Below are 16,945 nucleotides of genomic sequence, written 5' to 3'. Positions count from 1 at the left end.
GTTGGGGGTGGGGGGGGAAGATGTATTTGAAGGCTTAAAATTACTTCCCCACCATCACCACATAAGAAATTCCCCCTGTTCACTTCGATCAAAAAGGATGACTGAGGAACAACTTGGTTAGTATTCAAGTACCTTACCAGGGATGAAGGTTACTGGCTGATAAAGGGCCTTTGTCATCTCAGACTGATGCAGAACAAAATAATAACTGCAGACTGAGGCCAGTTGCTCAAATTAGACAGCAGCCCCAAATTAGATAACTTCAGCAGCTCCTTCCTGCTGTGCTAGTACAGCTGCTTGAAGGATACAATGAACTGTGACATTTTTATTTTTGTCAAACCAAGCTGGCTTTCCTGTATTTCTTTTTCTTACAAGCTAAAATGAAAACTCTTAAGTAGGTGAAATACCTCATTCACTTCAACATAATACACAGGTACTTTAATAATTTAAAGTTAAAGGTGTACCCTGGTTAATATGATTCACTCTGGTTTGATCTGTTCGAAAGGGCACTATGCAGGGAAAGCTGTCAAGATTTAAAGGAGTCAACAATTAAAAATAATGTCAGAAACTTGTTTTTTCTTCATTCGTGAACATAGGTTTTAGCGGGGAAAAAGAGGAGGGTGCTGGAGAAATGGAAGATACCTAGAGAGAAACACAGTGCAGGCAGTCTGTCCCTGTCTGTGCTTACACTTAAGGACAAATAATACTACTCCAGGTGGACTGCTCCCTGCTAGTGTACTATTTGTCTTTGACTTATGTGGGGAAAAAATGTTTCTGGCAAGGGAGATGAAAATGTATCCTTATATGATTTTTCTTACATTTCCCTTTCACTTTTCCTTCCAAAGATGACTGATAACGAATTAATTCCTTTGCTTTAAAAAAAAAGAATAAATTCTCCCCAGCTAGGGGATAGTTGATGTGTTCCAAGCCTTCCTTGTCATTCATTAATATATCTCTTATTACGGACCACATTCACGTTTCCTTGCTTACCCCTAAGCAGACAATTGTTTCAAGAATTCAAGCTGTTTCAGGTAGCAGTACCTTGAAGTATTTAGTCACTATTAATCTGGAAAGATATATCAGGTGGAACTCTGCAGGGCTATCTTCCATCTCTGTTACTACACAATATTTTCATGAATGATTTGACTGTATGCTTATTACATCCACAGATGATGCTAAACCTGTATGCTGTAGAGACTAAGATTAAAATTCCAAGTGATCCTGAGCATTTGAAGAGTTTGAAATGAATAGAATGCAATGCAGTGAGCACTGAGGCTTTGCTACAGGGGCATAGTCAAGAACAAGATGTAGAATAACTGGCTGGACAACAGTTCTTCACTAAAGGAGTTAGGTTTTTAGTGGACCGTAAACTAAACATAAGCCACCAATGTTGTGATGCTGAAAGAAAAATGCAGGCGCTCTAAGAGAGAAATTGAGATCTCAGATTGAATATTGTGTTTGCTTTGGGGCATATTTAAAGAAAGGTTTGAGCCAAGGGGAGGAAGACCAGCAAAGGAGGTTGGGGGGGAAGCTATCGGAGCTCCAGAAAACATGACCTGCGTTGAAAGACTGAAATATTTGTATTCTTTAATCTGAAGAAGAAAAGGCTGAAAGGAGACGTAGAATGCATAAAATAATGAACTGTATTCATCAGGGCCCAGATTGGAGCAGGGGAGACTCTAGGTGCATCTTCTCTGATGACTAGCCTCTCTGAAGTAAATTAATGTGTGCAGTCTGTGCCTGTAGGGAATTTTAAGAGGAGAGTGGACAAACATCTTCCAGGTCTAGCAGAAGGCTTCTAGGTATTTGCAGGACGATGGAGAAATAAATGAAATGCATCTAGGGTCCCCTCTTGACCTGTGTTTCTGTAGCTGTGGGAAAGATTAGAGATTTTTTTTTTTCATTTTTTAAAAGATCTATGTGACAATGGGATAAAAAAGGTTAGATTTGATCTAGACAAGTAGGTTGAGTGCAGTTTGAGAAAATTAGTTGAACTGAAGTGTGATTAGCCTGATTGTTTCTCTCTCCATCAAAGAATTAGCACCTTTCTGATTAAAGCTACAGATTTAATTACTTTATAAAAACAAAGGGATGAGGACTTCTAATCAGATCAGGGAAGTTGACTTTCATACAGATGAATTCAAAGGCTGGGCCTCTTATAAACAAGGTAAATTTAGACAATCTGGAGGGAGAAGCGTTACCACCTGATTTGGTTAAAGCTACTCAGAAGGTGGTGGCTCTGTAAGCAGAGGCTCACTGGTGGCCTGGTCTAGAAGTGGGCAGGCTTGCGGCCTCTCATCTTCAGGGGCTGCCAGCTGATATGGACACCTGGTGCATCATCTGCTGCTTTTCTTGTACCTGAAGACTTTGTTATACTGGGAGCTTGTTCTACCAGCATTCAGGAATTGTGACTGCATGAGTTCAATCCCCTATTACAAAAACAATAAAAATGTGGTTTGCGCTGATGTTTTTTCAGGCATAGTGAAAGTAACAGCATTGACAAGGACATTCTCAACAGTTTGTGCTTCTGAAAACTACTGGTAGCTAAAAACCTAAAACGCACCCCTAAAGCTTAATTCTTCTATGCTTGCAGATATTTTCTTGTGTAGAAAAGTTGCAGCAGCTTATTGCGTAGAATCTGTCTTTTAGTGTCTTACTGTGTTCTCGTTTGGATATTTAGATAACGTACAGATGCTGTTTTCTCCTAGTGACCTTCTCCACAAGATAATTCAGTGGTATTTCAAATGATGCTTTGGAAATGGGTTTCTCTAAAGTTCACATGCTTCTAGCCAATGATGGGTAAGGCAGAGCCCTTCTAAGAGATTGTCCTGTAGAAAGCCCATATGCTTCCCAGGGCATGCACTTGCTTCTGGCCCTGCCCTGTGGAAACAGATTTTCCTTTCTATCATTTCTTTGCTTAGGACACTGCTTAAGGATCTAGATATCTTGGGATTTGTGCACAAATAAAATTTTGCACCTTGACCCTTATTTGTGTCTGGCTTTGTAAGCTTAGCTGTTGAGATACTTGCTGATTGTCTGTCCTTTTAAAATGGACTGGGGAATAAACTAAAGCATCCATGGAAAACTTTGAGCTGTGTGGAAGGTGATGATGGCTGAGTGGACAGAAGGTTTGCAAGGCGGATTGAAAAGTGCCTCTGAAAATACTAGTCTTTGCTACCAAGCAAAACACTTATAAGAGAGTGTGAAGGGATAGGAATGAAAAATGAGCAAGTGTTACAGCCAAACTCAAACTTTAATTTTCACTGGGATGAAGTTTCTCTGGCTTGGCCTATGCTTGAATCTTAGGAGAGGGACTTCTCTTCAACGGGGAGAAAAATCCTTTCATGTTGTTTTTCTCTTAAACCAAGGTCTCCCACTGTAGGCTGGCAGTCTGGGACTGAGGACTTTTGGTTATGCATTTGGTTTTCTGATAATTTCTCATTCAGCTTTCCAGTTTGGCGATACATTCACTTAGTTACTGAGTTGAAATTAGTCAAAACAGAGACTCTTTTAGCAGCAAGACCAGAAAAAGGTCGCATTTTAAGACAAGACAAACTTTACTGTGTGGCCTGGTATCGAGGTTGGAGTGTGTTCTGGCCCTTCTCTTAGCCTGTGTGTACTGGTGATTTCAGTAAATCTTGCTGAATGCAGGGAGTGTGTAAGGTTCTTGTGAAAACTTTGTGGACTAATTTTTTTTAGTTTTGCAGGAGTTGAGCTGGAGGCTTAGTCTCATTAAGCCTTTCTTCATTTGCCAAAGTTGGATTTATATTTTTTTTCTTACTAAAAGAACTACTTTTTTTTTTAAACCACATGTTAGATCTTGATATAGGTTCTTCCTTATTTAATTGTAAATGAAATATGAGCAACAACAGTATTTTAGGCTAAGTGAATGTTTCCAGATTTATGATCTATTTCAGCTGTTCAAAGTAGCTTAAAATCTGTACTCCTTTGGGCAGTAGTTGACAAGGAGGATAGGTATGCAGAAACAAAGTACAGTTGCTCTGAAGCCTATATGATGCTGTATGTGGAAAGCCTGTCCATTAGGAGGGAACCTTTATCTTTGATTTACAAGGTGTAATTTGCAAATTTTCAATAGAGTGGCTAGTGAAATCTGCAGCAAGGGTAGCATTTGTTTCCAGCAGAGAAAATGACGCTTGCGATAAGCACGTAATTGTGAAAGTTCATATCTTCAAATGTAAAGCCTCTTGCACTGGCCAAATGGAGGGCAAGGCCTTGACAATTGCAGGGACTGCTGTGTAGAGAGGGGTTATAACTCTTGACATGGGAGTCTCTTGCAGCATCCTCTGAGGTAGTGTGGTTTCACACTGCCCCTTACTGGGCCTCTCTCATAGTGCAAGAACTAAAGGAGATCTGGATGCCCAAAAGTTTGCTCTTCAAGACATGGTTTAGTGGGTTTAGCGGGCATGGTGGCATCGGGCATACGGTTGGACTTGATGATCTTTGAGGTCTCTTCCAACCATAATGATTCCATGATTCTATTTTGGGGTTTTGCCTTCCCTCCCACCCTCCTGAGCTATGAGCTAAATAAAATATAGTACTGCTCTTGTGTGTCAAACGGATCATTTATATTAAAAGTTATTTTACACTTGATTTCAGTATTTCTTGATGTTCAGATGTTTCACTGTGTCCTTCAGGTTTCTTTGAAATTTCATTGTGGAGTTTGGTGATGATGGTTTCTGATACACATCCAAACTGGTGGAAGCCATAAAAGCTTTGAATGAACTAGGATTTGTCTTCTGTTTTTAAACTAGTGACCAAGAAGCATGACTTTGGACCGCATTGACACCATTCCCATTCCTTCCAAATTAAAAGATCTGAAAGAATGAGGAATTAGAATCAGAGGGAATTTGGCCTGTTATTCCTGGGAAGTGAGGTAGAGCTGAGTTCACTAGATAAACATAAAACAACCTCACCATTTGGCTTTGTTTGCTAGGAATAGTCCTCTCTTTAGAGCTGAGGATATTTTGTTTAGCTAGATGGGTTGCTTGGGTAGAATGATAATCAGGGGTGAAACAATGCAGTGAATTTTTCAGTTTAGAACTGAAAGGTAACCAAGTTGACTAATCGGTTCTGTTCCCATGGCATGTGGCACAAGCAGAGATCTTATTTAGGACTTACGTTTGTATCTTAGAGTACTAACATGACGTTGGAGATTCACATTACATACCGAAACTCCACCTAGTATTCTGTAGATTGTAACGAATTACCATTTTGTGAAAAGGAAGCTTTGAAGTGCTTTTAGCAGATTGATGCAATCAATTGTATTTTCAAAATTGAGCTTGAAAGTATAAAATGTCCTTGAACATTGAGCTTATTTTGTAGGACAGCTTTCATCTGTTTGTATCTACTTTTCGCAGGAGGGCTTTTCAACAATGTCTGAAGTGCAGTAGATATCTGGTGGGAATCAAAAAACCAAAATGCTACTCTGGCTAGATTCCCAGCTCCCCTTGTGATGCACAGTTAAGTACCCCACTGTAGGGACTAATTACTCAGTTAAAGGATTTGTGAAAATGCTTAAGTACTTCTTGACAATCTGGCTGTATAGCCATACAGTACGAAGTTTTAAAACTGGTGATTCTTACTGGCTTAATTTGAAGGAAGATATCTATGGGGGCATGGATAAAAGGCAGCAAAAGTAGCCCTTATTACAGACAGCTTCCCTTCACTTATTGCATAGAACAGTCCTTCTGTGCAAAAACTGCAGGCTCCTTTATGGAGTGAGGATGGTGATGGACAGAGTGTGAGGGATTTGTGGCTGAGTATCTGGTGAGAAGGAGTGACCTGTGTTGCGCTGGTGGTCCATGGCCTTAATAGGGGAAAATACAAAAATGTCCAGGAGAAAAATGCATTTATTCTGACATTGCTCAAGAGTCAAGAACTGGTACTGTAAGGAAGAAATACACCACTAAAGCATTAATGAAGAATATTTTTCCCTAACTTGTTCACCCAATAGCCTGTTAGCCCTTATGGACTGCTTTATCAGGCTTTTGAGAGATCACATTCTTACAGGACAACTTGGTTTGCAAACACTGTTTCATTGGGTTGCACAGAGCAACCCTGAGTCACCGTGGCCTACATAATTCATGAGCTAGCCTGTAACTAATTGCTATGAAGAATTCCTGTAGTCTAAAGATCATAGTCACAAGAATCAGTCTATTCTAAGACACCTGCATTTGGATGTTTCTAACTAATTGTAAAGACCTGGACTAGCACTTTTTTCAAGTACCTAAAACTATCCTTTTAAATGGGCACAGTTATCAGAAATGTTACTGGTGACAGTTTGTGAGAGTTCCAGCACTAAATGGGGGTATCTGAAGTTCTCTACTCCAAGGTGGTCTACTCCATTTCCAAAAAGGTTTCTTGAATGACTGTCAGTCTTCCTGGGTCTACCAAAAGCTTAATGTTGTTGAATGTTATAAATGTGTTTCTGCATGTGCTCTCAAAGGCCAGCATTCTGAATGCCAGAATAAGGAAAAGAAAGATTGAGAGAGTGATATTTATCGAATGAATTGTGCTCAGCAACCGTGTCTAAGAAACTCTGACTTCAAAAAAAGCTATGAAGTCAGAGAAAGGTTAGCTAGCCCTTGTAGCCCTTGTTAATCTAAACTCTTTTATCCTGCCTAATGAAGGGAAGCAACATCATAAAGCTAATCTGCAGGATGGAACTGTCAGTACCATTACTAATTTTTTTTTGTAAAAACAAGACTGAATGAACCATGTGAAATAAATTAATGATAACCTGATTTTGTGTCCCATGCAGGTCTTGTCAAGTTTTGGAAGTAGCGGGGTATTTGCTTGCTAACTGACCTGAAACTTGTGCTCCACCTTGGAAAGATCTACGGTGAGAGACGTTCACCTTCACATACCCCACAGTTCTCTGCATCAGAAGGAAGGGACTTTGTGTGCAAGAGTGTTTCAAGTAATGATGTAATGTCGATAATGCTGAAGGTCTCCCGAGAATAACTGACTTTCTAAGAAGCTTCTCCTCTCCCCTTTTTTTTTTCAATAACTTCCTCTCTCAGAAACTGCAAGCAAGATGCCAGCCAAGACACCCATCTACTTGAAAGCTGCTAACAATAAGAAAGGGAAGAAATTCAAACTAAGGGATATCTTATCTCCTGATATGATCAGTCCGCCACTTGGAGATTTTCGTCACACCATACACATTGGAAAAGAGGGACAACATGATGTTTTTGGAGACATCTCGTTTTTGCAGGGCAACTATGAGCTATTGCCTGGAAATGAAGGAGAAACCAGAGTTAGCCAGTCTGGTGGCCACAGTGAATTCTTAAGGGCAAACAGCACTTCTGAATCCATGTTTACAGAAACTCCATCACCAGTGCTCAAAAATGCTATTTCCCTTCCTGCCATTGGGGGTTCTCAAGCCCTTACGTTGCCCTTATTGTCACCAGTGACATTTAATTCAAAGCAAGAATCCATCAGGTCATCAAGAAATCCTAGGCTTAGCTGTGAGCCAGTAATAGAAGAAAAATTACAGGAGAAAAGTCAACAGATGGAGGCTGGAGAAACATACAAACATGACATATGGGAGCAAAATGGTGGTTCTTCGCATTTTACTAATGGTAGAGACAGTCACTCATCCAGCTTTTCTGAACGATGCACTGATTGGCAAACAGTTGATTTATTTGATGACAGTCAAGTTTCATGTGAACTAACCAAGACAAAGACTAAGTCAGAAGAGTCCCTTTCAGATCTTGCAGGCTCTATTCTCTCATTACAACTTGACTTGGGACCTTCACTTTTGGATGAGGTCCTCAATGTAATGGACAAGAATAAATCTTAGAACTGGTACTCCCTTGCTGCTTTAAGCGATTCACGTCAACAAAAGTAAGCAAAAAAAAAACATAGTTCAAAAGCAGAGACACTTAAAAATCAGCTGTATGTGCAGTTGTTTGACGGGTTTTCTAAAAATATTCTTAAAATACTATTTTTTTACCTATTGTTTTTCATTATTTTTATTACACTAAATTCTCATAGCAGGAAGGTAAATTTTAATAACAGTTTTCAGCAAATATAAACATGTTTTTAAGTACCAGTATTAATGATCAAAAGAAACAGAGTTTGAGGATGATACTGATTGTGACATTTGGTTAGTTCACTTCTGTGGGCTTCTGAATATATGAGAATCTCTAAGTGTCAGAAAGGAGACTGATAATAATTATTCACTTTTATAAATTATTACAACATCACTTTACATGTAGGCCTCCTTCTAGAACCTTGTATTTGAGGGTTTGATAGTGTTTTTCTTCATTTTCCATAGTACCATTTCTGTTATACCTTCACTGTAACTACTTTCTCGGTCTTATGCTACCGCTCTGTGTTCAGATGTGAACAATTTGAAAGCTTTCTCAGCTTGAACACCTGGTCCAGAGTCTCAGCTGCTTTAAATGAGTATGCACAAATTTACACAAGTTGAGGCTTGGGCCTGACATTGTATATGAAATGATATGTTGTAAACAGGTGACACTTGCAAGATATTATTGTTAAATTATTTTAAAAGTTGAAATATATTTTTTGTGTGCATATTGGCTTTTTACTGCAGAGCCTACACATACAGTATCTCATCAAAATAGTTGCTTGGCATTATTGGTGCTCTTCTGAAAATTGTGTATCTGTGTGTTTGAAAAGAAATATGTATTGATACTCCTTGCTTTTTTTCTTCATTTATTGCCACAACATGCTTAAACTTGCAACCGATTATTTTAATTTTTGGAGAAGGCACTGGTTATTCACAATGCTTCTGATGTGTGATGCAACAGCCAATGTTTTGGGAAATGTGGATCCTTTAATACAGTACCTACATGGATTGCATAGATATCTTGTGCAATACAATAAAAACCTTTAAATTGCTATGTCTTTGTGATTCAGTACATAGCCTCACCAAAACAGAGTTTTGTTTTCTGCTGTAATGAAACAGAATGCAGTAGAGTTGCAGAACTATGGGACCAAGGGTCAGATCAATTCTACTATCTTAATTCTGTTGACTTCTCCAATTTGGTTTACTTCTTGAGGCTTTAAGGGCAAACTCCAAGCAGGTAGGACCCTCTGGGCTATACACCAATTCTAAGTAACTGGAGACAAGAGTAATACTTTGGTCGTAGTGAAGTTAATGGCAAAGTTCCAGCAGCTTTCACTGAAGTCTTTAGGTAAAATCCTTTCACAGTTTGTAGACTGTTCTTCATTAGATAACCACATTTATCTGTATCTTCCTATCAGAAACATGTAAGTCATGGATGATTTAATATATATTTATCCTTAAACTTTCTAGGGAGTCAATGCCAACTAATTCCTTCAGTGTGTTTTAGGAACACAGTCATTACCCCTGTTTCTGGTTAAGCACTTATATTATTGTGCATTAATGAGACATGCAGCTAAAGTCTCCTATATTATTCCTGTAAATGAGGAACTGAGATGTAGAATGGCCAAGAACTGTGTTTCTTTTTAAGATAATACTTATTTGCCTTTGACCTCATATTCTCTGGGTATAAGATCAAATTTCCAGTGCATTCATGATCCAAGAAGAATGGTGGTTCTGTGACTATAGTGATTTCTGTCTTTTAGAAAGGAGGTTCAAGGCTCTGCTTGGCCACATGTTTCTAATGGGACTTGGGGATTTAGAATGTAATGAGAATTAAGGCCAACACTTTCACTGGAAAAATCTGTCAGTCATTAGCATAGGAGAAATTTGGGTGAAATGGGGAATTAGGCATTTTCTGTGTAGACCAGCGTCAACTACCATGATTAGAACATGAGAAGTATTTTCTGAATGAAAAGTCATTATCTTGCAGGACATTTCAAGTAAGTATTCTCTAGAAAGCTGAAAGAGATTCTTACAGCAGCTATTGCAGTCATGTTATTTGTGCTTTGTTGTGTTTTATACTTGATTTCCTGGCTTAGTGAGACATTTTTCAGCAGGCTATTGCAGGAGGTTTTGGTCTGTATTACCCTTCCTATATGATCGCTTTTCTAAGTTTGTAAATCCTGAGCTCTTGTGATGAGGGTGGGTGGTCTGAACACAAATAATAACCACTGCTCCAGGCAAAAAGAACTACTGTGTTGTGGAGGAGAGGCTTTGCTCAAGTCAAGAACAGGACTTTTACACTGGCAAAGTAGATTTAATCTTTCTTTAAAGTCTTCTTGTTACTTCCCTCAGAAGCTGGGTCCCTGAATTGTTTACATCTGCTCAGTCTTACATGTAAAGACCTAGAAGATGCAAAGTTGAAATGTGCTCAGCTTCTGTTCTAACATGGTCTTCTGTAAAATACTGCTTTGTGTAATCTCATCTGGCATCTCAGCTGTCACAATACAGCTTGTCAGATCAAAACCTTGAATTTCTGGTTTGTGAGAAGTTCTGCCTTCCTGAAGCCTTGATAAATTTCTTAATGGAAATGGGACTTTCCAAGGGGGAGTTACACGGCAATTTCCTGAAAACCAAGATACTGCTGCAAGTTGGCCTTCTGGCTGGAAGAGAGGAGTGGAAGGGGTTGCCTTGGATATCACATCAATTTTCTGTGGCCACAGGGAAAAGTATGCTAACTGTGCGACTGCCCAGAAAGTTCCACAGATGCTTCACAAGTCTTGCAGTATGCTAGAAAACAATTCTCGTCTCTTGTACTAACTGAACAGTGAAGACCTAAAGAGGTAATCTAAATGTGCCAGAGGAGGAAAGCAGAAGCCATAAAGCATATGCTGAGTTCTTGCATGAGTATTTGCTAAATTCCTCAGCTGCAAGCTGGGCTATGCGCAATACAATAAAAAAACACACCAGAAAGTTCAATAATCATCCAATTCAAGAATCCTCGAACCCCTGTCCCCCGTTCCCCTGCCAGCCTAACTGAGATGATCAGTATTGTGCTGGGGATGTCAGTGGGAGGTAAAGGTCAAATACTGGGAAGGGCACAACCCCACATTGATCTCTGTCTTTTTCTAACAAGGACCAAATCCAATGCCTTAGAAGAAACTGAAAAGCAAAATAAACCCCCAAGCTAGATCACAACTGAAGGATGGAAAACAGCCTGACAAGGAGGCTAGCGCAAACCCCGAGACATGTGTTTGATGCAAACACAGTTTGTCCAAACATGCAGTTTCTTTTGAAAGTCCCTTGTATAGGTACATCAAGTAATTAATGGCTTCCCCCGCAACCTTACTTTCCTCCCCATGTTGACAAAGCTACATTATGTTAATAAAAGTTGCTCATCATTGACATTTGGTTGAATTCACACTCCTGAAACTCTAATGTGCTGAAGGTATCCATTTAATTTCACCTGTTTACCCATACCACTACAAAGTGTACACAGGACAGAATCATCTGGATTTGCTGGCAGATGGGTATAAAGAACTGTACAGTATGTGAACAGGACAGAAAAGGGCAGAAAATCTAAAAAAAAAATAATCTGAAGAGAGTCATATAGAATACCTTGTTTAAGGATGATTTCTTTGCAGTCCTTTTTCCTTTTTGCATTTATTGGTGTTAACAAGGAAGATAGCCATCAGGGTTAGGGCTGACAGACATTTTCTAATTTGTGTAGGAAATTCTCAACAAGCAACAAGAATAGGCTGAGGCGAAGTTTCAGAAAAACCTAGGAGGTATATCAGCTCAAATTTTTTTTTCATTCCTGTGAGAATTAGAGAGAGAAGGGACACTTTGGGTGGCTGCCTTTTTGAGAATGTCAGTCATGACCAGAATCAGAAGCAGCTGTTTGATACATCAAATATAAATAACCCAGACGCAAGCCTAGCAGGGAAGGTGTTGGACCTAGCAGAGTGAGGGCAAAAGAAGTTTAGATGATGCAAGAAGCTAAGAAAGAGACAGGCTGGACTTCTTTTCCAAGGAAAGAAATTAATGGTGGTTGTAAGCAAAGTAATGAAGTTAGCAGTGACCTAACTGTTCTGCTTGCATCCATTTGCTTTTCATATGAACACAAAGTACCCTAGTCCATCTGTTTCCTATAAATGCTTTCACTTTATGTGGTTTTTAAGGGGTTTCCTGACTCCAAATGTAAGGCTGGATCTATCACTAACTGCTTGTCTCTAGTTAGCATTTTACAAGTGCTAGAAAATGAAGGAAGTATCTAGTATTTTCTGTTTACTTTTGAATATTGTAAACTATTTTCTCCCTATAACAATCATACAAGGACTCATTTTCTTCTGGTATAAATTAACATGACTCCAATAAAATCACAGATTCTGATTTATACCAGAGTAGTCCCAGAGAGAAATAAGTTTCCCAGAATATTTGCACCAGAGAGAATATTATTTTTCACAGGTACATTGCAGTATGACCCTACATGTTCTTCAAGCTATTTCCTCTCCTCATTGTCTAAGACAATTCTTTCTTAGCTTGTGCTCAGAGAAACTGGGACTTTAGTGTTGTGGATGGGTGACTTTTAACTTGTGCTATGTTTCCTTTGCTTCTTAAGATATTCACATGTTTAGGAACCTTTCTTCTATTGGAACCTCCTGTCAGGGTGCCACACGAGCCGTGGCAGAGGTGGAGACCAGCACTCCTGTGGCATCGCTAGGGCAGGGACTGAAGGCCCTGGGCTGAGCTGAACTGGGGCTCCTGAGCCCAAGGACAGGGGTGGGGTCCCACTCGAGAACCTTGACACCTCTGGCAGATTTTTGTACTTTTGATCTGAGAGATTAAGCTTAATTTTGTCTTCAGTACGTCATAAATAGTCACAGAAGCCCTCTAACATGCTATTAGATTTTTGTTCAGTACAAATGAAGGAGCCTCAGGCCATTCCCTGTTTGCTACGTAGGATGGAACAGTCCAGCAAAGTCAAACCCATTTGTTCATTTAGCAAATTGCTAATGCCATTCCAGGGCACCTAACTGCCTTGTTAAAAACTACTGCAGTCTTACAAGACAAAGAGCTGATCGATAAAACTACTTCTCAAGAAGAAAGCTGCTCCCACATATTGCAGAGGTAGCTATATTTTGGTAAAATTCACACCAACTTAGATATCACAGGTCAGCAGTTAGCCAAGTAGATTTTTTTGCCAGTCTCTTCTTGCCTCCTTTCAGCTGTAAGTGCTTTGAGGTCACACTCCCAGATATTCCCCAAAGATGGTCACATTACACTATAAGATACCGTCTCAAGCACTTTTGAAAGATCAGTGGTCCTGGGTCTTTCCTTGCTTCTTGCCAGACTCCTCCATATGTACTAAGTCAGCTCAGTCACGCCTAATGAAAGCAAGTCAGGCCCAGACCCAACCCAAAGCCAGAACTAGCCGTAGTGGAAACCATGTGCTCAGCAATTACGGTTCCCAGGAGCTCTCTGTTGCAACCTCAACTGGAGTCAGCTGGGATTCCTGGGAGCAGACACCCAGGAATGAGCCCATCCTTGGGAACGTGAAGAATAATGCCGTCTATTGTACTGAGCACATGTCCTGAGGACCTAGACCCAAAAAGGACCATGGCTAGCCCTTCAAGATTCACCCTCAGGAAAGTCATGGGGAATAACAGCTGCCCTGAGTGTGCGAGTGTATTAGCTCTACCATCAGTTGTGGATTTGGCCAGGAGACAGATTCAGGCTTTGAATACGAGGGATACGTGAGTGAGCATCAGGGAGGAGCCTTTGTTCGAGACAGTTCCTGCCTCCTGAGGCAGGGGAGCAAGGTCAAAGCAGTGGGTGACCAGAGACACAATAGGTCGCTAGGGAGCAAGAGTGGAGGAGAAGCAGGAGAAAGGTCCAGGAAGAGGTCTAGTTGGAAGGCACAGGACCAAGAACCTCACATGAACAGCACTGCTGCAGATTAGGAGTCCTGCCTTATGCACTGCTTTGTCAACTGTGAGGGGTTTTTTCATGCTTAGAGCTCTAAAATGCTTTGCCAAAAGGGAAGCCTGGCACTCTGGCTCTGTGGACTGGCTAGTTGTGCTTGTCATGATCTGACTGACACCAGGTTTCCATGTGGTGCACAGAAGCTTCCCACATCCAACAGCTTTACATTGTCCTCCCATCCTCCTCCTCCCAGGCTTACGTGGCCTGAATCCCATGGCAGAATTTTAAAAGCAAATGAGATACAGTCATGGAAATGCAATAAAGTTAGATTAGACCAGGCTCAATCCCTCCACCTGGCCCAGCAAATGATAAATAGTCATGTGTCAAATTTCAGAAAAAGACTTAGAGGTTATAAATCTGAACTTAGGTAAATAAAACAGTCTTAAGTAGTAGAGTAACTTTGTGAGAAGCATTTCCCAGGATAGCAGCTATCTCCACTGGCCTTTCATAGTGTCGATAAACACAGCTAAATATTCCCTGGCAAAGGAAAGCCTTAACTCTCATCTTGTGGGAAGACATACTTTTCTAGGTCTGAAATGACACAGATCAATGTCACAGGAACATAGGAACAGCTGTACTGGATCACATCAGACTCCATCTAGCCAAGACCCTGTTACCCAAGAGTGAAGGCCCAGGGAGGAATACTGGTCATAGAAGGCTGTTGGCTTGATGAGGCCAACTTGATGAGGCAAATTTCCCCTTTTTACATGCAAACTGACTGCTCCCAATCACCTTCTTGTCCTTCATCTGTTTCAAAATGGTGTAAAGGATTGTTTGCTCCATCACCTTCCCAGGGATTGTGGTGGGGGCTGCAAGATCCTCTTTTCCCTTCTTGAAAATAGAAGTGACATTTGCTTTCTTCCAGTCCATAGGAAGCCCTCATGATCACCATGACTTTTCAAAGATTACAAGAATGCCCTTACATTACCAAGAATGCCGATAACTGCTTTCAGCAGTGAGCACGCATTTTCCCACTATCCTCCCTGTTGCTGATGATGTATTTCCACAAACCTGTCTTGTCGCCCTTCACATCTCTCATCATCACCTCACACTCATTTCAATGGGATTTGGCTTTCCTCACCTTGCCCCTGCATGCTTTGACAGTGTTTCTATATTCCTCTTGGGTCACTGAACCCAGTTCCCACCTCTTGTATGCTTCCTATTTATATCTGAGTTTAGTCAGGAGCTCCTTGTTCATCCATGCAGGTCCTCTGCCACCTTTGCTTGATTTCCTTCTCATTGAGATGGACATTTCTTGAGCTTGGAAGAGGTGATCCTTGAAAATAAACCATCTCTCCTGGATCCTTCTTCTCTCCAAAACTGTATCCCATGGGATCCTTCCAAGCAGATCACTGACAGGTTAGAACCTGCTCTCCTGAAGTCTAGGGTTGTGATCTTGCTTTTTCCTGGCTCTATCCTCTCAAGATCCAGAATTCCGCCATCTCATGGCTACTGCACTACAACCAAGGCTGCCCCCAGTCTTGAAATCCCCAACTGGTTGTGATCCATGTGGACTAAAAAGGCATTATATGTTATATAGGATAGGATAAGCTCTAGGTTACTCATTAGCTGCCTACAGATATGGTGCATACTTAAAAAGAAAAATGTGCACCAAGAATAATATTTAAGAAACCCATGCTCACTGCCACTATGTTTAGACAACTGGCAGAAAAAAAACACTTTAACTGAAAACATTTATGCCTGGCTCCTTAGACACCTGTCTAAAGGCAGTATCAGAATCAAAAGAAAATATTTTAAACGCTTGGAGTCCCAAACAGCTATCATTGCCATCTATTTTATAATGTAATAACTGGATGGCTTATTAATTTTCTAATGTTTATTCTCTTTATAGGAAACAGAATTCCAGCCATTACTTTCTGTTTCTGAATGATACTGTAGGATGTTAGCCCTGTCTCTCAGGGTGTCCACCTATTCCTTTTTGACAAAGCACTCAGAAGAATTTCTTGGGATATATTCTTTTTTCCTCCACCTTAATTTCTAGTTAATTTTATCCGGTGGGTTGGAAAGATTGTGAGAATAGAATTACTCATAATATTTCTATTTCCTCTCCTGGCAGATACACTTATCTGCAGTTCATGGTTCATGTGTTTATGTTTAATCATCAAGTATTTTCTAAATTCAGAAAAGCTTCATGTCACTTGTTATTTTACCCAAACTGCTCTCACTAGAAAAATGCAGATGGAGACAGCAACTTAACAAGCTGACTGTAAATGTTGACCTTCTGCACCCACAGGGCTGCAAGAGCTTTCACTGCATTTGGCTTATGAAATTACTTTTGAACGTAAGCCACAAATATGCTAAATGTTAACTAGGATTGTATAGTGAGCCCTATATCCTGTGGCACCGTAGGGGAAATCCTAACCACACTAAGGATGTGCACACTGAGGAATGCCATTTCTCATACTGGAAGTGACACGCTTTCCAACACTGATAGCTGTGCTTGCACTCGTACAGTGAAGGGAGTTTTCCCTAGCATTGCCAGGGCAGACAACCAAACTAATAGGAAGAATAAAGGGAAGGGAAAAGATTCCTCCGACTACAGCATTAAGCTGAACTTCTAGGCTCTCCTGGCTCTTGCACAGACTTGAACTGTGGGCATGAATTTGGGCAAATCATTTAGTCTCTCCACAGCTGAGACAGACATCTCTAGAATAAGAAAGATAACATGGTGCTTCTAGCAGCTTTGGTCTGTTCTGTCAAATTGGATGAAAAAATTTGCACATAAATTGTTTGGAGGGCAGTGCTTAGCCTAAGAGCATTAGCTGGGGTATCTAAAGTACTGTTATACAGAACTGCAATGCTTTACTAGACTATACACCACAAGGTATTGTAAATATGTATGTTCAATAGACTGTATAAGGTTTCACTGATAGATGTCTTAAAATCATATTTTCTATAAACTCCTATGAAAAACTATATCACGGAATCACAGAATGGCGCAGTTTCAGACTATGTCCGGTCGCTAGTTGCCTGGGAGAAGAGGCTCACCCCAACTTCACTACACCCTCCTTTCAGGTCATTGTAGAGAGCGATCAGGTCTCCCCTCAGCCTCCTCTTCTCCAGACCAGACACCCCCAGCTCCCTCAGCCGCTCCCCATCAGA

General features: G+C 40.5%; 1 protein-coding gene across 1 annotated transcript; it reads left to right on the top strand.

Annotated features, from left to right (window-relative positions):
• The first annotated feature begins 6,784 nt into the window (after positions 1-6,784).
• On the top strand, positions 6,785-8,887 carry CDC42EP3 (CDC42 effector protein (Rho GTPase binding) 3). The gene has a single exon (XM_009701631.1). It carries the CDS (start codon positions 7,055-7,057, stop codon positions 7,820-7,822), a length of 768 nt encoding a protein of 255 aa, XP_009699933.1. The 5' UTR covers positions 6,785-7,054; the 3' UTR covers positions 7,823-8,887.
• The last annotated feature ends 8,058 nt before the right edge of the window (positions 8,888-16,945 follow it).

The sequence above is a fragment of the Cariama cristata genome, unplaced genomic scaffold, assembly GCF_000690535.1.
Source record: "Cariama cristata isolate BGI_N322 unplaced genomic scaffold, ASM69053v1 scaffold12566, whole genome shotgun sequence".
Classification (NCBI taxonomy): Eukaryota; Metazoa; Chordata; class Aves; order Cariamiformes; family Cariamidae; genus Cariama; species Cariama cristata.
Note: the sequence above shows the minus strand (reverse complement) of the source record. Positions and strands in the feature narration are given on the sequence as shown.